At 41.9% G+C, this 23086-nt stretch overlaps 1 protein-coding gene across 1 annotated transcript in view; it reads right to left on the reverse strand.

Moving 5' to 3' along the window:
* Positions 1-2456: 2456 nt before the first annotated feature.
* GPR139 (G protein-coupled receptor 139) overlaps positions 2457-23086 on the reverse strand; it is a 45805-nt gene continuing 25175 nt past the window's right edge. The window contains exon 2 of the mRNA XM_005591385.5: positions 2457-6911. Within this exon, the coding sequence (XP_005591442.1) occupies positions 5977-6911 (935 nt within the window). The 3' untranslated portion in view covers positions 2457-5976. The remainder of the gene's footprint in view (positions 6912-23086) is intronic.

A 23086-nucleotide genomic window follows, 5' to 3' on the forward strand; every position in this document is an offset into this window, starting at 1 on the left:
GTTTGAACTTGACCAGTGGGCAGCATCAGCATGATATCAGAAGTAAGGAAGAGAGAGGCATTCCTTCCACTCTGGCATCGTATCTCTGACTGTGGTGTGGCCCCTTCTTGCTGGAAGGTCCCTCCTCCAAGGCTCTAGACCTCACTGAGGTCTACTAGGCTCTAGACTTCACTGAGGTCCACTAACATCCTTTCCTCTCATTGCTTCATTAGGAGAGGTAAAGCTTCCTGTTATTTCTAGTTCCAAGGTACATCGACAGCTAATGGAAAGCTTCCTCACAGGAAGCTTCACCTCTCACAAGTTCCCCTAATCTTGCTCAAGCCATTGTTAGCAGATTTTTTGTTAAAGTCAGCTCATGAAACCATCTGATTGAGATTTGGTTCCATGTAAGACTCTGATCGACAACCCATTTTGAAATATGTCCAGAAAAGCAGATTCTAAGAACTTCCACTGAAAATCATTTGTGGTGTTAATAGACATTTCTATAATGATTTCTTCTTTGGGTTTAATCTGGAACTCTCATACTGCAGTTGAAGTCTTACATTCTCTTGTTCCATCTCTAGTGGAGAGAAATGTCATTCTGCCATTCTCTCGGTAACAAAGCTCCAAAGGCATGGCAACTCCTCATGCAGAGTTGATGAGGAGACATCTCTCTTCCCTGTGGCCCTATTTACTCATTTTAAATCAGAACATTCCCCTCCTCTGCTTTTTTTTTTTTTTTTTTTTTTGGCATGACAGTGGCACATTCTGCCCATAAGCCCAGGAAATTCACAGTATCTATTTATCCCAGTAGACACGAGCCTCTTATCCCCCTTGTTGTGTCTGGCAAGTACATGGGATTAATTGCACAGTCTCCAAAGAGGCCGGACTATCACATTTAGCTGAGTGCACTAATAAAAGGATTATTATTTAATGGTTCAACCTCCTTCAACTCTCCTTTATCCTGCCTCCCTGAATTGGAGGACAAAATTAATGAGGCTGCTGTGACCATGCCCAACAGCTTCTGTTTGCCACCCTTTCAGCAAATTCTTTGCTTTTCTGCACTTCCCCCTCAACTCCGAAGTCACTTTTATTCTCCAAGTTGATGCAAAGATGGATTGTGACAATAGTTTGTGGGTGGCTGTCAGAATTGATGGTGGTTTGTGTGGGAAAATGCATAGCAAGTTTGAGAGCTTTGGTTAGGATTCCACATAGAGTCAATTAAAAAAAAGTTCTACTCACAAGGAAAGGTCAAGCTGAGAGTTTTAATTATGAGGCTGTTATAATATATATATCATGCTTGGATGATCTGGGTTTGAAGAGTTGCAAAATTATGCAATATACTCAACTCTAAAATGGGCATAAAAACAATGTGATGTTTTGAGGGAATGACTTAGAATTTTGCAAAGAAGGTAATGAGGTGAAGTGAAAAGGATGGAGTGTTGAGTGACCTGGGTTCCACTCAGGCCCAGCTCATTCACCTCTTTGGGCCTAGCATCCTCACCTGTAAAATAATGTACAATTGGAGGCTTTTAAAAAAACTCTGCTACTAATAATCACTTTATAAGTTACCTACTGGAATTGTAATTAGCTCCATTTTATGGAGAGAAAATTGAGACTCAGAGAGAGATTGAGAACATTGCTTAAGTTCACACAGCCAGCAAAGTTATAGCCTGTAATAACTGACTCCAAATCTTGGGTTCCAGACTATCAGAGTTTCTACATACCTTGAAGACAACTGGAAAAAATTTAAATTGTGCACCATTTTCTAGATGAGGATAGTCCTTAGGAAATCTCCAAGGACTTGCTCAAGGCCATTCATCTAGTAAATGGTGGAATGGGACATGAACTCGTGACTGTCTGACATCAAAGCCTGAGCTCTTAGACATGGTGCTGGATTTCCAGTTATGATTATTAATACATCCATCACTGTCTCAAAGATGTACGGAGGATATGATCAGAAGCGAATTCAGATTTATACCCAGTAAACTAGCTAATTTAGGATTATAGGGAACAACGTTCAGTGGTCTTAAATTCTGAAGTATATCTGCTAACCAGGAGTCAGGTGGAACTCTGGTTTTATTCTAGCACCCAGCACAATGTATAAGAAAGATGTCCACTTAAATGTTAAATGTTTTAACCAGCATCGTGCAATTTGGAGGATATCATGCTTAGTGAAATGAACCAGGCACAGAAGGAAAAAATACTATATGATTTCACTTATATGTGGAATCCAAAAGAGTCAAACTCATAGAAGTAGAGAGTAAAATGATGGTTGCCAGAGGCTGGAAGTAGGTGAGAAGCAGGGAATGGGAGATGTTTGTCAAACGGCACAAAGTCTGTTAGATGGAAGAAATAAATTTTGAGATCTATTGCATAGCAGGGTGAGTGAGTCAGTAACAATGCATATTTCAAAATAACTAAGGTAATAAATTTCAAATTTCTCACCACAAAAAAATGATAAGTGAAGTGACAGATGTGTTAATTTAGCCTGATTTAATTATTCCACATTGTATACATACATCAAAACATCACATTGTATCCCATAAATGTATACAATTATGATTTATCAATTAAAAATAATAGTAATAAAAATCAGCATACTGCAATTGCTTGAACATAGATGCAAATACCAAACACCAAGTGCGCACCATATTAGAATTTATTATAATACAAACAAGTCCAAACACAATATATAATCTAATTAAGAAAATATGAACATTTGCTTTTTTTCTATGGTAACTTTCTATTCCATTCTTTGAACTGGAATAGCCAACATTAGAGTCTTTTATTCACGTCTGGTAGGCTCCCCATGTTGAACCAGGAGGTACCAACTGTGCAAAGTGATCTTTTCCAATAGCAGGGTGTTCGCAACACACAAGTTCATGCCCACTCCGGTCTGTCTTTTATGGTTTGTCTGTCATTCCCCTCATTTCCTTCCCCATGAGACATTTCAGTCATCAAGTTGTTCAATAAAAAGACACAGCATGGTGGTGCGTATCATCATTGCAATGTCCAACCAAGGACACAAATCATCTAGCAAGAGAGAAGCTAGTTAACCGTCTTTGAAAGAGGCACCACAAAAACCCAGGATAAGGCAATTGCTTTAGTGCCACCAGCAGCAGCCGTTTACATGACAGGCTTCAAAATTCAAGGCTTTATTGTTAAAACTGGCCTGAAAGAAAAGGCTTACAGGTTTTTAAAGTTTTAAAGTCAAAAAAACCCATTACATGATGTCCAAAATTATTACTATAAATAATAATAAATTAAAAGTCCTTAGATAATTTGAAATAAATTTTAAGAGATATGTATCAACCTAACCCAATGGGCATTCATTTGCATTTTAAGCAGAAGACAGCAATTCACTAGAATGCCTTCGAGAATTGGACCTCTTTTAAATATCATTTAGCAAAATATAAAACATATTCAGAGGAAAAGAGATCACAATACTACGTGGTAGAGCCTCTCTCGTCAAGAGAAGTAATAAATTAAAGTGTCAGAGGAAAATGTTCCCAATGCACACCCAGTTTCTACACATCAACAATTAATTGTTACATACAATTAAAAACATGGAGCAGAGAGCATGGAGAGTCACATACATAAATTTCATTTTATGTACGTTCTCAAAAAGGAATTGCTTAACCTTTGTAGATATTGCACTTTGACTCATTCATGTATAGCTCAGACTAGCATTTTTCAGAGCTAGGTGTTTAAAAAATAAATAAATAAATATATTTATATATATCTATATATATTCAGTATAGGTAGCCTTTGGTCAATGTCCATTCATGAGGGGGCGTGGTGGAATTGCATCATACACACATTTAATGAACACATGTCCAATTACACGTGCTTGGCAAAAAAGAGACAGAGAGAAATGCAATTTAAGGGAGGTGAGAGAATCTGCTTACCATTCCACTCAATGAGCATACACCCTGGGGAGCGTGGGAGATGGGAGATCTGTCCCTCAGTCAGACGACTTCCATGAACTTCTTTCAGTGGAAGCATCTTGATGCACCAGGGTGGTCCTAATGTTCTCAGATACATTAGAATCACACAATATGGTCCCTAAATGAGAGCCAATTTTGCCTTGTCATCAACCAGATAAACAACAACTTGTTCCAGTGCTAGAGAAAAACTTAGCTGTGTTAGGTTTTGAAAGCAATGGAATATAATCTCCAACATGGCTGTTTTTTGAGGATCTTTTGCAAAGGTAACTTTGGCTCTGTAAGGTTTTATCTTTTGCACTGACTTTAGAATCTAATCCTTGGCTCTGATGAGATTCTATTGCAATCCTTTAAAAGGGGTAAGAATTAGGATCATCAGGACTAATATAACCTAAGTTTATATTGAACTAGTATTGACAGCATTGGCTGAAGTTTAGGGTTTGTGTTGCCATGGGGCCTTTTCTTACCCCATTCATTTATTGAAAATTCCCTTAAAAAAGATAGACATGTCTTTCAACTTAGGGACAAAATGCAGTAAAAATCCAGCCTGAGGAACTAGATATTTCAGGTGGACTGTCTGCTGTTTGTTTGGTCACCAAAAATATCATGTAATTTCAAAGTCATTTTGGCAGATTTATTCTAAAACAGGGATGAATTCGAATACTGGGAGTCAGAGAGAAGTTAAAAAAAAAAAAAAGAAAAGCTAAATAAGAGGAATATAATCGTGTGTGTGTGCGTGTGTGTGTGTGTGTGTGTGTGGTGCACACATAAGTAGCAATTTCCAGGGATGCCCCTATTTATTACATCCTAGAAGTGTTCTTGCCTTGGACAGGCAAGGGTAGAATAAATAAACACACTTATATTTTATCATTTTACAAAGGATCTGGGTTAAATAGCTTTACCAAGAACTGGCACCACCCTTTTAAGCCATGTGCGTCAAAGGGCAGACTAGGCGTCAGCATGGGCACCTTTTGTGTCTGTGTTTGTGGCGAAATGGCAATGCCAGCTGGGCTGTGAGGCAGAGCTGAGAACACCTCCTCTCATACCCGCAGAGATGCAGTTCCTGACCCTTGAATATTAAATTCAGTTCGGAAGTCACTTCAAATAAAACAATTTGGTGAGGGCCTCAGCAAGCAAGGAGGCAGGGTTGGCAACTCGACAGGCTTGAGCTTCTCTAGGAAGCTTGAGTGATACCATAACAAGAAGCAATTTTGAGTAACGGGATTGTATGCAGCTGACACAGGAATGGGTTGAAACAATGGCAACTGTGGGCTTATTTTTTTGTTTTTCTGGGCTCAAGAATTCCTCCTTTCCTCCTGCGCACCAGGCAGGGTCTTTGTTTTGGAGGAGATAGAGAAAATCTATACATAATGATAAATAGAAAACTGCCTCTTAGACCCCAGGTTTGAGGTCACAGCTATGTGGGTTTGGAGATTTCCTGAAGCAGCTCTGGCCAGAGTTTGGGTGGGATCCAATACTCTTCTATTCCCACAGTGTCATTCTGAAGCTAGGAGTGCCAGGGCCACTTCAAGACCACAAGCCTCTCTAGGACAAAGGGCACCTTGAAAAAAATCCTGAAACGGTCATTATTGTTATCTCCTGGGAACAGCACAGGGAAGTGATGAATGACCTCAGCTCTTGGAAGAAGAGTGCAGGCTCAGCTATGTGCTACTGGGGTTTGGTAAGTCACATAAATGAAGGGTTCCCAGTGACTGTGGATGGTACCAGCGCAAAATCACAGACTATTTCTCTACTTTGTGTCCTAACTGGTCACAGGATGATGACACAAGCTCCAATGGCATCTTCAAACTGGTAGGAACTTTCGCTGTCAATGCGAATCTGTGGAAATAAATGCATAAGTAAAAACAAGCTTTATGCTCTCCTTTCTTCTCTTCCATCTCTTCTCATCTACCAGTCTGAGAATTGCCCAGTCTGCCAGAGACAGGAAATTGGATTAGCACTCTTAAGGAGAGCTGCTCAGCCGTAGGATGGGACACCTTCCCATCTGGAAATGGATTAGACAGAGGCAGTAGTTGCCACACCTAGGGAATCACGGGGATACTTTTATAGGTTTTCCATTTTTGTCATACTGGTACACCAGCATCTTGATGCAGTGTGAGTTTGCCGGTGAGATCCAGGGGCTACTTGTTATGGAAAAGTTATGATTGGTGTAGAACTGTACAGGTTGCTTCTGGCACTTGAAGAAGGCCTTGAGCGTGGCGGCTGCCATGGTGCGGAACCGCTTGCTGATGAAGCAATAGAGGAAGAAGTTGATGGCTGTGTTCAGAAGGGCTAGCATGTTGGCAATGTCGGACATGATGTGCACCAGCCAGCGGTTCTGGATGGGCGCCCCATAGAGGTGGTAAAGAATCATGATGATGCGGGGGGCCCAAAGTGTGGCAAAGATGGAGGTAATGGTGAACAAGATGGCAGTGGTCTTCCCCGTGGAGTAGCCACGGAGACGAAAATTGCTCTTCCTCCTGAGCTTGTACACAATGATTGAGTTCAAGATGAAGAAGATGGAGCAGGGCACCAGGTAGACGGTGAAGCAGTGGATCCAGATGAGGACGTGATGCACAGAGGTGCTGATGTAGTCTTCAGTCCAGATGTTGGGCCACCAGTAATAGGGGATGCTGGTCAGGAAGCAGGTGATGTAAACACTTACAATGACTTTCCGGGTGCGTGCTGGGTATGAGACCGTGTGGTACTTGAGTGGATGGCAGACAGCGATATACCTGTCAATGGTCAATGGAACAGTAATCCATATGGAGGTGTGGATGGATGAGAATTCCAGCACTTCTATGATCTTGTCGGGGACTTGAGGCATCTGCATGTTCAAGATGAAATCTTCCAACAGGAAGTCCACAAACACTATGAAAAAGAGGACTAAGATGTCAGCAGCAGCGAGTGCCAAGAGATAGTTGTAGGAGGATTTCTGCCTTCTTGCCACCAGCTGGGAGAGGATGATCACTGTCAAGATATTTGCTGTGGAGAGAAGAAAAACTGGTTTAGCTCTGAAGCAAAGATGACTTCATTGGCTCCTATTGGGGCCCTAGGCATATGTTTATTGTTCACTCCCATGGAAGTCAAAATGATTGAATCAATGCTTTTGAGGGACAACCTCGGCATTACAAATAGCACCTCATACAAACACGTGGATACTATTTTAAAGCTGTGCTTATATTCTAACACAACCATGAGAGGAGGTGCCTCCATTCCCCTCATCTTAGAAATGAAACTGGGGCTCTGAGAGCCTCACACAGCCATGAGAAGAGGTGCCGCCATTCTCCTCACACAGCCATGAGTGGTGTTGCCGCCATTTTCCTCACACAACAATGGGAGGTGGTGCCACCATTCTCTTCACACGACTGTGAGAGGTGGTGCTGCCATTATCCTCATCTTAGGAATGAAGCTGGGGCTCTGAGAGACTCACACAACCATGAGAGGTGGTGTTGCCATTCTCCTCACACAACCATGAGAGTTGGAGTCGCCATTCTCCTCACACAACCATGAGAGGTGATGCCGGAGTTCTCTTTACACAACCGTGAGAGGTGAAGCCGCCATTCTCTTCACACAACCGTGAGAGGTGGTGCCGCCATTATCCTCATCTTAGGAATGAAACTGGGGCTCTGAGAGTTTAAGCAACTTGCTTAGAGCCACACAGTTGATAATTCATGGTAATAGGATCTCCTGATCCCACATCTCATGCTCTTTCTTGTGTTCAGTTGCATGAAGAATTTGGGGCTGAGGTGGCATTTCTTGCTATATGTGTTCGGGAAACAGACTGGACCATATAACCTCTTAAGAACCTCTTCAGAGCTTGGATTTTAGGATCTTTCCTTTTTAAGTAGATTTAAAATTGGAGGTGCAGAGAAGATTGTGACCTTCAGATTAATTTAAAAATAAATTGCATTTATTTTTGGAATAGGTAATCTACATACACATACATAATCAAAAATAATAACAAGGAAAAGTACATTTTCCTTCTACTCTTGTTCTCCAATCATCAAAATTCCCCTCCTTCAGGGAAACTACAGTTAATAAATAATCTATGTTTATATATGTCCATACAATGTGCATGTATCAGGTTGGTGCAAAAGTAACGGGCAAAACCGCAATTACTTTTGCAAACCTCATATATAGTTTTTGCACGAACAGCAGCAATGTATTATTTTTTGTGGGGTCATATTTGTTTTGAAAATACATCTATATAGTTTCTGATCAGTTTTTTTAAAAAAGTCTCCCTGAATTAAGCATGTTTAGAAAGTCATTAGGGACTCACTCCAAAATGATATTCCAATGAATAATATCTAGAAGTCATTCTACACATTTATTTTCATTCATTCTCACAATCAACCCTGAAATTTGAACACTGATAATGCTATTTTGCAAGCTAAGTTCTCAGAAAGCTTATATTCCTTGTCTGAAGTCCAATGGCAGAGCTAGAATCCAGATCTTTCTCTCAGTCTCTCTCTGTCTCTCTTCCTTTCTTGGTAGCCGTTTAAAATGTTATACAATGGTTCCCATGTAAAAATGTCTTATAATAAACACACCTGCAAAACCTGGTGTACTCATCACTCAGATTTAACAAATTTTAACATTTTGCCATATTTACTTCAGCTTTCTTTAAAGAAAGAAATGACACTATAGATACAGTCGAAGTCTCCTCTGAAGAAGCTCTGTTCTCATTCTTTTCCATCTTCTTTCTCTAGATGCAACCACCATGCTGCAGGCTGTGTGCAGTGACCAGTGCCACGTCTACATAGTCTTTCTTTCTTTCTTTTTTAGATACAGGGTCTTGCTATGTTGCCCAGATTGGAGTGCAGTGGCTATTCACAGGTGCAATCATGGTGCTTTACAGCTTTGAACTCCAGGGCTCAAGTGACTCTTGCACCTTAACCTCCTAAGTAGCTGGGACTAAAGGTGCACATCACTGTGCCCAGCCTTTTGCTTTCTTTTATACTGAAACTGCCATTCTATACACTGATTTTGTCATTCAACATTGTATTTCTGAGACCCATTTTTGTTGCTACCTGAAGATCTAGTTCACCCATTTGAATGCCTACATAGCATTCTGCTGTAGGAACTTACTGATTGATTGATTTATTTATAATTTATTATATTAAATATGTTCATTCTTTTAAATTGGTTCCAGGATTTTGCTGTTATAAACCAAAGTTAATGTCTTGACATGACTTTCCATGAGAAGTACTTATATATGAAAGTTTATCTGGGGGAATGTATACATGGAAGTGTATTTATTATGTTTTAGAGTATGTGCCTCCTCATCTTTAACAGATACTGATGAATTGCTTTGTAAAATTTTACTAATTTAGATTCCCAACAGCAGAATATGAGAATTCTAGTTGCTCCATATCCTCTCAGTATTACCAGTTTTTTTTTTTTTTAAAGTCTATGCTGTTCTCATTCTTGTCCAAAGCACTTTGAAACAACATTTTGAAGTGGTAGAGAGTTAAGATACTGATTATATTAATTAGCCAGGATTCAAACCCAGGACCAACATCCATGCTCAAAATCAATCTGCAGTATTGGTACTTATTCCCAGTGGGGTGGGGGTACCATGAAGATATGCTATACTGCACACAATGTAGAGAAAAATGGTGAATATGTCCTACTTAAGTCACTACTTAAGAAAAAATACCCACTAAAGCAAAGGTCCTTATATTTGTAAACTTGATATTTCAAAACTGCATTCATGCATTATGTACCTATTCTGAGCTGTGTCCTGGAAGGGGATGGTGAACAAAATAGACATGGTCTGTTTAGCCTGCATGGAGCTTAGATTCTGTTAGGCAAGAAGAACATCAGCTGAAGAACCATGGAAGAAAATGCATTAACTGCAAGTTCTAGTGAATGCTATGAAGGAATGTTTTGGAGTAGGAATCAGAAAAATCTTTACTGAGATTTGGAAGACCAGGAAGAGGTTAAAAGGCAGAAAGCTTGGAAGGAGCAAGTGTTTCAAGCAAAGGAAACAGCAAGTGCAAAGGTTCTGAGGGGGAGAAATATGAAGAGTTTGGTTTATTAAGACAAAGAATATTTATATTGAATTCTGCTTGCTTTGTAAGCATTCTTGCATTTTATAGCTCTTTTATTAAACAGCCTTGCTGTGTTCTGTTGAAAAGCATTTCAAAATGTTTTATTCATCCAGAAATTTTTCCAAAAAGTATTTAGCATCTACTTTCTGTGGGCAAATGCCTGTACATAGGCCTAAGGTGGATATACATTAGGTACTCTGGTGGATACCCGTAAAGTCTCTACTCAGAGAGTGGAGAAACATCATGTAAGTGGTAAGTATTAAAGAGATAAATGAGAACACAGTATACAGGAGCTGCTGGTGAATAGATAAAGAAAGGACAAAAGCTTTGGTGAAGGGTTCTGATTAAAGGCTTTGCTTGCAATCCCTGCTCCTCTGACCTAATCATATATAGTCAGAGCTTCATGGAACCCAAGCTGTAAAGAGGTTGAGGTCTAAAGGTCTATTGTATCAAGGGTATGGGAATCCAGTTGCTAAGAGTGTGGGATCTGGGGCTGGGCTGCCTGGGTATTATTACCACCTTGTCTTTAGACAAGTTTATTCAATATTTCTGTGCCTCAGTTCCCTTCTTTATGAAATGGAGTGTATTAGTCTGTTCTTACACTGCCAATAAAGACATTTCCAAGACTGGATAATGTGCAAAGGAAAGGGATTTAATTGACTCACAGTTCCACCTGGCTGGGGAGGCTTCACAATCATGGCAGAAGGCTCATGAGGAGCAAAGTCACGTCTGACATGGTGGCCGGCAAGGGCTTGTGCAGGGGAACTCCCCATTATAAAACCATCAGATCTCATGAGACTTATTCACTATCATGAGAACAGCATGGCAAAGACACAGTCCCATGATTCAACTACCTCCCACTGGGTCCCTTCTATGATACATGGGGATTATGGGAGCTACATTTCAAGATGAGATTTGGGTGGGAACACAGTCAAACCATATCATGGGGTTAATAAGACTATCCACCTCATAGGATTGTTCTGAGGGTTAAGTGAGATAATTTCAATAAAGTGGTTAAAACAGTGTCTGGCATGTGGGAAGTGCTTAATGGATGGTAGCTATTGCCTGAGAGTCCATTCATGCAGCAAATATCAACTGGGCATTGACTATGCCAGGCATTGGATGAGGCATTGGAGATACAGGTATTAGCAAAGTGGACAGATTCCCTTTTGCCATGGAGTTTATAGTACAATGAGGGAGACAGACAATAAATAAACACACACACAAATGCACAACAGAATGTCAGATGTGATACTAGGAAGAATAACACCAAGGGATGAGACAGATTCATGGGGTAGTAACTTTTAGATTAAAAGCAACATTTCAGTCCAATCAAGGATGAAGAGAAGGGAGGCGAGATGCTGTGGCTCATGCCTGTAATCCTAGCACTTTGGGAGGCTGAGGGTGGTGGATCGCTTGAGGTCAAGAGTTCCAGACCAGCCTGGCCAACATGGTGAAACCCCATCTCTACTAAAAATACAAAAATTAGCCAGATGCGGTGGTGGGTGCCTATAATCGCAGCTACTCGGGAGGCTGAGGCAGGAGAATCACTTGGATTAGGGAGGCGGAGGTTACAGTGAGCCGAGATCGCACCACTGCACTCCTGCCTGGATTACAGAGTGACATTCTGTCTCAGAAAAAAAAAAAAAGAAAGAAAGAAAAAGAAAAGGAAAAAAGAAGGGATCTAGGGATCTGTCATACAAATACTTGTGGGAAAAAGATTCTAGGCAGTGGGACTGGCAAGTGCAACAGCCTTGTGGTGAGAATCAGCTTGTTATATTCATAGAACAGAGAGGCATGAGAATGATTTCCCATTTTAGAGATGAGGAAACCAAGGCTGGCATTTTTAGATAATTTGCTCAAAGTCACAAACAGAACAAGTAAGGGAGGCAGAGAAAAATGAAAATGGAGACCCCAGCTCTGTCTGACTTTCTGGCTTATTAGATTCTGCTTTGTTTATTTTTGGTCATAGAAAAGGGTTCTCAACATAAATAATGCGATTCCTGTTCCTTAGGTTGCCCCTGACTTAGAAAAGTGCCATAATTTCTTGCAACCTCTTTTTTTCTTTTTGTTGAGACTGAGTTTTGCTCTTGTCTGCCAGGCTAGAGTGCAGTGATGCGATCTCGGCTCACTGCAACCTCCGCCTCCCAGGTTCAAGCGATTCTCCTGCCTCAGCCTCCCGAGTAGCTGGGATTAGAGGCACGTGCCACCATGCCCAGCTAATTTTTTTTTTTTTTTTTTTTTTTTTAAGTAGAGATGGGGTTTCACCATGTTGGCCAGGCTGGTCTTGAACTCCTGACCCCACGTGATCCACCAGCCTCAGCCTCCCAAAGTGCTGTACTTACAGGCGTGAGTCATCATGCTCAGCCACAACCTCTTTTTTCCGCCCCCATCCATTAAACAATGCCTGCTTTCCCTTTCACATCCCTGCTTCCCAAGGAGGCAGGATGTATAAATGGCAGGGTGTCCCCAGAAAAAGTGCTATATATATATAATCTATATATATATATTCTATATATATGTAAAAGTGCTATATATATATATATATATATATATATTCTATGAAAAGTGACTCTCCCACTTTTTCTTCCTCCCCAGCTGAACCCTGTTTGAAGTGTGGTGCTAAAAATTCTCCATATTGAAGCTCTTTAAAAGTATTCCAGCCCCATCTAATTAATGCTTTAAGTCAGGCAAGTCATCAACTCCAAGTGAAATTGCTAGGTATTCATATTTGACATTTCCTTAAGTTTCTAGTGATTGCCTCTCTTGAGAAACTAACCCGCAGACAGTGAGTTTCCCATTTCTTTTGTACAGGTAGATTTTCCCCCAAGGCAACATCAAGAACATGTAGGAGATCTTTGGGGTGGGAGAAAGAAGTGTGAGCTGAGGAGACCCAGAGGGGAATGGTGCGGTGCCTGTGTATTGATTTTCTGAAAAAGAAATGAAAAGGTAGAGTCTTCAACTCTTAAAAGCTTGACATTTGCTGTAACTCTCCATATTTAAAAATTCTTTCATTTCTACAGTGGCACATTTTCCCCAAAGGGAAAGAGTGGTGTTGACAGGGTCTGTGTGTATTTATAAGGGGTGAGTAAATGAAGAAACCGAAGTTCTCACTGCCTGAAATTCCATTTCTGAGCTTTCCTGTCAAACTGAGCCAGTGATTCCATTGTTGAGGAAACCCAACCAATCCCATCCAAGCAAGCCCTGCTGAACTCCACCACCAAAATGTCAATGCTTCTAAAAAGCAAATCCTTTCTGTCAGTGGTGTCGTCGGACAGGTTTAAGTTCCTGGATAATAAAAAGCCCATGTTTTGTGACTGCAAAGCTTCTTGGTTATATTCTTGAGGGAATTCATTTCCCGTATTTTGCAGCTTACTGTGCTCAAGCTTGGGAGGATTGGGGGAGTGGCTGAGAGAACAACGCAGGTTTTGTCGTCAGACCACACCACTGAATTGTCTGCTGGCCCAGAGGGAAAGGGTCAAGGTCTTCTAGAGGTATTTTCTGTGTCTGTGATGACTAAGGGGTCTCTGCAGGTTCCTTGGAAGAAGCAGCTCAACTGGGAGTTCTGAGTTTATATCTTTTAGTTCTGCTACATTGCCTTTTTCTTGTCTTTAAAAACTATTTTTTCAATTACAAAAGTAATATGCGCCTGTCAAAAATTAAACGTTATATCAGTGTCTAATAATAATAGTAATAGAATTTGGCTACTTTTATTGTGTATCCACTGTGCTCAGGGCACTTCTAAGCATCTTACATACAATATCTCACTTAATCTTCACAACTACCTTGTGTAGTGTAGTGGGTACCATGATTTAAAAGCCCTGAGGTTCAGAGAGGTTAAGTAACTTGTTTGAGATCACACAGCTAGGTGGTGAGCCAGGACATTAAACCAAACTGTTAAATGTATAAACTCTCCTGAGTTTATACATTTAATGACTACATTAGAAATTAGAAGGGGAAAGTCTGTCAAAACCCCATCTTGCATGGATAATGTGTCAGCTAGCCTCATAGGCGGACCCTTGTGTACCATGCCCCTGGTAGACATTCCTCTATGTAGTCTCCATGCCTTGAGTTGGAGCTGGCACTGTAATTTACTTTTGACCAATACATTATGTCAGGACTGATACTGCGTGACTTCTGAGGCTAGGTCATAAGTGGGTCTTTTGAACACATGCTCTCGGTATGCTCCTTCTTGGAACCCAGTTGCCTTTCTGTGAGAGGCACATGCCACTTAGGCCATGTGTAGGGCCTCTGGTTGAAAGCCTCAGTAAAGCTCATGGCCAATATTGAGCATCCACTGTCATCCATGGGAGTGAGCCATCATGGATATCCAGCTCAATAAAGTTCCCAAGTGAGTATAGTCCCACTGCTCACTGGCTGCAAATGCATGAGAGGCCAGAAGCAAGAACCACCCAGCAGAGCCCAGTCAGCCCAGGAACCATGACAAATAATCATAAATTGTTGCTTCTAGCCTCTTAAGTTTTGGGGTTTGCCATGCTGCAATAGATAACCAGAAGTTTGTTGGACGCTTGGTGTTTATATCTCCAGGATGCTTATATGCCCACAATAATAGCACAACTAGTAATAATAATTATCCCCACAAAATCAGATTTTACAATAATGTTGTGCAACTTGATTTTTTCACTTAGACATAAATAATAGATTTTTCCATATGTCAATGATATTCATGAAATATTCACCTATTGCTGGACATTACTTATTATGACTATTTTTGTTACTATAAGCATTAAGTTCATGAAGCATTTTTGTGCATTTCTTTTGGATAAATTCCCAAAAGTAGAAATGCTGGTTTAAAGAGTAACACACTTTTCTTCCCTCTTTCCCTCCTTTCTTCCACTTTCCTCGTATTCTCACTCCCTCTCTCCCTCCCTCCTAAAGGCAGCTAAAAGAATTTGCAAGATGGAAAAGAGCTCAAGTTGGAGGCTACAAAAGGATTTAAGTTAGATATCAAGAAGAACTTTTTTGATTGCAATGGCAGTTATGTGAAGAAGAGCAGGCCACTCTTGAGCACAGTTGCTCAATCCACAGGGGTCTTAAGAATAGGAAAGAGAATTGCCTCTTTGGGATCATTAGATTCCTGGAGTGACCTTTTACAAATCCTAGTTCTCTGCATCCTAAATTTCCAAAAAAAGAAGCCACTCACCCCTTTCAGTCACCATCCCCTGTGACTTAAAAGCATCTCTTCCTTTGCTTGAACCAGGGAGGCAGAGGTTGCAGTGAGCCGAGATCATGCCCCTGCACTCCAGCCTGGGTGACAGAGTGAGACTCTGACTCGAAAAGAAAAGAAAGAAAAGAGGAAAGAGAAGAAAAGAAAAGCATCTCTCTCTGACAAAGTTGCCATCTTTTGCATCAGAAGAGTCAGTGCTCATGTTAGGCAGACTCCTGGCATTATGGACAATTGCAGCGGTGTTATTTTACCTGCTTCTGGGAGGTGCTCCAAGGATGGATTTTTAGGAAGATCAATTTCTAAGACTCCTACATAAGAAGTCAGCAATGCCCTTATTTAGATCAGCTGAGGGGTAGAGACCGAATCGTATGATGGGGCACTGCCTCTGGTGGCTGCCACCTCCCTCACTGTTACCTGCCCCACTCTGGACCCTGGGATGGAAGAAGGGTAAATAAAAAGATGATGCTGACAAGACTTGGTAGTCAGTCTTTTAGCTTCTGAAAAAGGTGCTGGGAGGTCTCCAGGAGGTTCGGTGTTGAGTGGTCCCCTAGGAGAGAAGCAGGAAAAAGTTCCCCGGGGCTGCTGTCCCACCATATGTCTCCAGTATCAGGCACTGACAGCTGGCCAGTGGCCATCCTTGTTTCCTGTTGTTCCTCTTGCCCCAAGGCAGAAAACTGGGAATGTGGAGCTTTCTTCCCGCAGTTGGTTAGTAGAGGCATGAAACTGGTTGTAGACTAGGGAGGTGGAGGTTAGGCAGTGGCACCCTCCTACCATAGGAAAGACAACCCCTTGGGGGGATGGCTTTTTGGTTCCCCAAAGGGCTATTTTTACTTTTTTGCAGGCTGACTCTTACCCAAAATATTTGGGTACCAAAGAACCTATCCTAGTTGGGAGCATAGTGGTTAAGAGTAGACTCTCTGGAGGCAGCCAGCCCAGGTTCAAATCCCAAGACAGCCATTTACTAACTGTGTGATGGTGAGCAAGTGAGCTAATGTCTCTGAGCCTCAGTGCTTACATCTGTGAAATGGGCATCATAATAAATAGTACCCACATAGGATATTATGAGAATATATAAAATAATATAGGCACAATACTTAGCACAGTTCCTGGCCCATAGCACTCAGAAAACATTAGCTATTTTTACGTGTTAACATTTGGCTAGTTCAGCTCAGCAGACAATTACTGAGCATCTTCTGGAGGTGGGAACCTGCACTAGAAGCAAAGATGAGTGAGAGAGAGTCAAGCTCTCAAGGAATGCCAGCAAAGATTCTAGCTTCTTCCCATGAATCATCCCAGGCACTAACAACCCTGTTAACCTATCAGGAAATGCTTCATTGCTTCTACCGTAAGCCCTCTAGTTGCAGTTGTATTCCAAACCTTACCCTCAACTTTGTTTCTCTGCTTGGTGGAGAATAACATTGGTCATTATCTGTAGAATCAAACCCTTAAAAGCCATTATTGCATGATGATTCAGTTGTCTCTTGCATCCTCTGAAATAGCCTTGGTTCTCTTAAAATTTTAGTTCCCATTTTGATAGCTCTTTAATTTTCTTTGTAGCTTCACTATCATCTCCTATTATTTTTCTTGTGAAGACCTCTTTTTTGTGTTTTTCTTTTTCTTTTTTTTAAACTACATTTTAGCACTTGAATGGATTCTTTTCAAAGCTAGAATCAGCATTTTCTGGTTTTTTTTTTTTTTGTATCTCCCTTTATAAGGGATCATGTTTCATCTTCTAAACTAAAAGTGAAAGAATGAACCTTCCATCAACTTAGATGGGAAGGGGTTGTTGGAAAAGCAAATCTGGGCATAAGACTGGAAGTTCAATTTTGGACATGTTGAATTTAAGATATTTTTTAGACTTCTTCATGAAAATGTTGAACAAGCAGTCTGGAGTTTCAGGGTAAGATCTACAGTGAAGAATAAATGTGGGATTCATCACAAGATGGTATTTAAAGGCACTATAGTGGAATGCCAGAGGAGCAAGCTGAAGAGGTCAACAGGATCAAATCATAAATGATCATGTGTGGCATGCAAGGAGTTTGAACTTTATCCTGTAGGAAACTGGGAACCTATTGGAACCAAGTCTATTGGTAATGGCTGTCTGGGTGCCATGTTGAAAAGTATTCTAACACCATCCCTGGACTTAGTGGTGCTTTGATGGATTGGTGATGTCTGCCAAGGTGGAACATATGTTGTGAATTTGTCCTTGGGGTCTTGGGCCCTGGATCCATGGTGCAGCCTCCCTGGCTTCTCCTAGAAATTAGCAAAGCGATGGTTTCCAATGTAGACCAGAACAGTTGAGACCTAGCAAGTCTCCTCCTTGCTGATGAGTAGGCAGCAAGAGATAAGATGGCTGCTATCCCAGGACAGTCTGACTCAGGGCAATGGAGAAAAGGTGAGTCAGCAGCCAGGCTGCAGGGCTGGAGTCAGTCTTGCCAACCAATTGACCTCCTCTTGACAGCAGAATTGGTTCTGGCTTTTTGACCAGGGACAGCTTCATTGGGTAACCATAATAAGTGCTAGACCTCAATCATGAAGTCACATCCAAGCCAGCCAATAGACCCAATGGTTTTCAAACTGTATATCTCAGTACCAAAGTTCATTTTCTAATGACTGTCCTATGTTGAGCAGCACCTACTATTCTATGTTGAGCAGCACCTACTATGTGCTGGGTGGCTTTGCATAGATGAGATGATTTTATATGATTCACTGATGAACATATTTATTTTTAAAATTATGCATTTAGTTTTAATGGTATTAGAGGAATGTTATTTCTCTGTGTAAGGTAGTGATAAAGACCTGCTTATATAATAAGGTCGGTTTATTTAAAAAGTGAATTGATTAAAAAAAAAAACTACAAGGAGATGGCAGTGCAGGTAGAATTCTGGTCTTCATTTTACAAACGAGGAAACTGGTATTCAGAGAGGGTAAGCCACCTGCTGAAGATGGCACAGCTGGTAAGATGAAGTATCTTAAAAAGACTTGATGGCACGATCTTGGGTCAAGTTTCATACCAAGTGATGAACGCAGTGGTGTTTTCTCAGTTCTGGGAGTTTGTCACAAAGATAGATGGGGTCAGGGCTTTACAAGAACAAGTCCTGAACATGCAGGTGGCTCTCCGGCAAACAATGAGCAGAGGAGTTACCAGAGAGGAGAGGATACTTAAAACCAGAGACATGCATTTTGGAGCATGTCTGGCATGCAGACATGCTGATCCAGATGAGCCTTCTAGATCTGCACGTTTCTAGCTGGTGCTTTGGGACAAGTTGTGTAAACACAATGAACTTCGGATTCCTTACCAATAAAATGGTAGTAAAAATGGTACCTGTTTCAAAGGGATGCTGTGAGGATTAGAGAGAATTGTGCACACAGACCTCTTAGCACGGAGCCTGGCCTAAAGAAACCACTCAATAGTTATTAAGGACACATAACAATCAGTCCTGCTAAGGTGACAAATTGAACCAGGCAAAGGCTCAATGAGAGGGAAGAAGCACTGGCAATTCTAGGAACAGTCTTCTGGTATATTTCTTGATTTGTGGGAACTAGCTCTAGAAAGGACCCTATTTCTCAGACTCAATCGATGAAAATGTCCTTAGACTTCCCAAGTTTGTCAGGAGAATCTACACTGTTAGGTTGGGCTCTGATACAGACTCCTATCTGCTAATGGACAAGCCACCTTCCTTCTTTAAGCCCTCAGTTTCCATATCTGTAAAATGAACGAGTTCATAATAGGCAATAATAATGATAATGACAGCATCGTGGCTCACATCTAGGGCAGATGAGTAGGAGTTTAACAGGCAGATAAGACACAAGAGGGCTCTCCAGGGAGAGTGAACGGCAATGTGCAAAGGTAAAGAAGCATGAAAGAAGAGATCCCCACTGTTCCCTCAGAGCAGCTAATAACTATTGAGTGCTTATCTTGTGTTAGGCACTGAGCTCACATCTTCACATACGCCAAGTATACTGCGTATCTATAATATGATATATTACCTAACATTATAATATCAGGCAATACCTAATACCTACTGTTAAATATTTAGTACTTAATCCTTACTAGTAAGGTAGGCACTATTTTCATCCTCTTGTGGATAAAAAAGACTCAGGCTTGAAAGGGTTAGGAAGTTGACTAAAGTTGTATGCAATGGTATCAAGTGCCTCTTCTAGCTTTCCCACTCTCCAACACCTGAGCAAGGCTGGTACATTTAACAATAACAGTTCCCTTTATTGAGCACTGACTGTATTTGGCTCACTTGCCAGAGGTTTCACTTGCACTCATTTTTTTTTTTTTTTTTTTTTTTTTTAACTGAGTCTTGCTCTGTCACTCAGGCTGAAGAGCCATGGTGCAATCTCGGCTCACTGCAACCTCCGCCTCCCGGGGTCAAGCAATTCTCCTGCCTCAGCCTCCTGAGTAGCTAGGATTACAGGCATCTGCCCCCATACCCAGCTAATTTTTGTATTTTTAGTGGAGACGGGGTTTCACCATGTTGGCCAGGCTGGTCTCAAACTCCTGACCTCAAGTGATCCACCAGCCTCGGCCTCCCAAGTGCTGGGATTACAGGTGTGAGACACTGCGCCTGGCTACTTGCACTACATTTTATCTTCATACATCATGAGATAGCTACTACTAATATCCCTATTTTAAAGACAAGCACACTGTGGCTCAGTGAGGTTAAGGAATTTGCCCAGATCACACAGTAAGTGTGTGCTAGACCTAGGGTTCAAAAACAATTTGTTAGACTCTAGAGTGCATTTGGTGCACTTACTTGTCCAGATACCTCCATAATCAGCTCAGGGAACTGACTATTAACTAGAAATGGGCCAGTTGTTTTCTTTTGTAACATTAGTATTTTTAAACAGTGTCCGTCAGCTGGCACATATGAGGCATGAGGGAAGTTGAGAGAAGAATCAGTTTCAGAGCAGTCGTATGGCCTTTGAGAATGCTTGCCACTCCCAGCCCCTGGGAATCAGTGGGGATAAGCTAATCACCTCCTCGAAATCCAGGGCATACAACTGAGCTCCTGCCCATCTCCCCTTTTCAAAAGCGAATAATGCTCCCCACTGGCTGATTCTCCATTGTTTTGGCCCCATGTGCTGAGCTTCTGCCAGTCCTACCCATCTACTGACTTCCAGCTAGTGACTGCCTTGGCCAGGGGATGCTTGTTAGTTTTTGCTGTTTTGTGGACACAGGGGTGATGGCTATTGGGTGCGAGGGGACCAACAGGAAATCAGAGGCATCTGTGCTCTTCATCTGGAGTTCACTGGGGTGTCAGAGGCTAATTGAGGCTCTGCCTGGGTTGTCGCTGTTTGATTAAACATCTTGTGCTAAGCATCATCCATCTGCTTCTCCCAATGGCTGCCAGGGGTAGGTATTTTTAGCTGTGGGCAAATAGCTTATCAATTGTGCATACAAAATAGAGCCAACACAAAGCCATCATTTTCCATTACCCTGCCTCATTCTCCCATGAAGACAAGGACAAAGGAAGAATTAAATAAGATGGGCATTCACTTATTCATTCAACAAATGTTTACTGAGCTGCCCACTGTGAATCAGGCACTGTTCCAGACACAGGGATGCGGCGGTACACAAACACCCAAGTGGTTTGCATCCACAGGGAGCTTACAGTCCATTCTGACCCAGTAGAAATCTGCTCTGCCACCAACCAACTCTGTAGCTTGGGTAAGTCGCTCCTCTCTCCGAGACTTCTTTTATTCCCATAGCGTGTGCTGAGCATGTATTACGTGTCATTTTCTGCGCTGGGGCTGCAGGTGAGGGATGGCAGATCTATTTCACCCTCTAGTGAGGGAGGCAGAGAGGGAAAGAGGCTACATGACCATTTGGTATGCGTAAGCCAGGAGACCGAGGCATTTTCTTGGGCACTTGGAGAGGAAGCAGCAATGAGTTCTGGGTTCTGAGTTTATGGCAAGGGAAGGCTTCAGAGAAACATGCAGGGGGAGATTGAGGAGAATGGCACTCGAGGATCTGGAAATGGTAGGGACTGTGAGTGACAGTGAAGAAAGAGAAGCAGTAAAAAAAAAAAATGGCCAGGCTCAGTGGCTCACACCTGTAATCCCAACACTTTGGGAGGCCGAAGTGGGAGAATTTCTTGAGGCCAAGAGTTTGAGACCAGCCTGGGCAACATTGTGAGACCCCGTATCTCTTTAAAAAAGTTAAAAAATCAGTTGAGGGTGGTGGTGCAAGCCTGTAGTCTCAGCTACTTGGGAGACTGAAGCAGGAGGATCGCTTGAGCTCAGGAATTGGAGGCTGCAGTGAGCTACGATCATGCAAAACAAAAACAAAAACAAAACAAACTTTAGTCAGCGACTCAAGCTGTCTTTCTAGTCTTAAAGTTTCTCTTCTTAGGGATTTTTTTTTGTTTTTGTTTTTTGAGGTTGAGTCTCACTTTGTCGCCCAGGCTGGAGTGCAGTGGCACCATCTCGGCTCACTGCAGGCTCCATCTCCCAGGTTCAAGCGATTCTCCTGCCTCAGCCTCCCATGTAGCCGGGATTACAGGCACCCACCACCATGCCTGGCTAAATTTTGTATTTTTAATAGAGATAGGATTTCACCATGTTGACCAGGCTGGTCTCAAACTACTGACCTGCGAGGCCTGGCTTGGCCTTCCAAAGTGCCGAGATTACAGGCGTGAGCCACTGCACCCAGCCCTTAGGGATCATTTTTAAGGGACCGCTGACCTGCATGCCCTGCAGCTAACGCATATATAAACTGCAACCAGCAACTATTGACTTTGCATCCTCTAGCTCCTTCATCGTATAAGGTCTGCGTCCAGTGTCTCCAATTTAAAAGAAGAAAAAGCAATAACACGTGACATCAGGGGGAAAAATGAGGTAGCCTATACCAAGGTTCTAGAGCATGATTTGTGGTTCATTTACATACCCAGGGTTCCATGGCAGCATGTGTCATGAAAGCTGACCACAATTATAATGACCACCACTTTAAGGATTCAGAAGGTGTGTCAGGGGCTCCTAGCATCATCTCAGAAAGACAGGTGGTGGAGTACAGATTCCGGAGCCAGATTGCTGGGATTCAAACTTGCCCCTGCAGCCTTCAAGCTGTGTGACCTTGGGCAATTTACTTAACCTCTCTGGGCCTTCAGTTTGCTCATCTATGAAAAGTATGCTGACACAGCACCTATCACAGGCTTTTATGAGGATTAAATAAATTAATACGGGGAAAGTGCCTGGTACTAGGAGCGCTATACACTTTTTTATCATCATCACTATTAAACAGGGTAAAAGTTTGGAAGGGCAGGAAGTGCGCTTGCTTTGCTGATTATTATTAATATATTGCCAAGTTCTTACACAGTTCCTGGCATACAGTAGGTTCTCAATAAACACCTATTGAATGAATAAATGAAGGAATAACTATGAATATAGATTAACCTAACATTGCAGACAAGCAAAAGGCTGGTTAACAGTTTTGAATGTACTTAGGGTTTACTGCAGAAAATGAATCAGGTGATGTAATCCAGGGTAATTGGAAATTAATTTGGTGTTCAGTGTGTGGGAGAGATCTTTTTGGGACCATTAGCTCCCTGAGAAGAGGGTTTGTGCCAGAATTTTCTACATGAATCCAATTCAGTTCAATATAAATTTAGTGATGCCCAACAGTGTGCCAGAGTCTGAGTCAGGCTCCCAGAGTACAAGATCCGTTCCTTAGGCTCAAGGTGCTGAGAACTCACTAAATAGTTCATCCCAAGGCAGCATGAGGTGTCATTTCAAACTCCCTGCTTCCTTCAATGGCACCGCGTTAGGTCTTGCAAACTCAAATGATGACAGGGCCTGGGCAGGAAATATAAATGTGTGGAGTGGGCATGCCATGTGGGCACCTCCGGTGAGCAGGATATTGCATGCCCTATTGCAGGAGGGTGGTCACCGTTTAGCTCCACTTGGTAGTT

This window comes from Macaca fascicularis, chromosome 20 (genome assembly GCF_037993035.2).
Source record: "Macaca fascicularis isolate 582-1 chromosome 20, T2T-MFA8v1.1".
Classification (NCBI taxonomy): domain Eukaryota; kingdom Metazoa; phylum Chordata; class Mammalia; order Primates; family Cercopithecidae; genus Macaca; species Macaca fascicularis.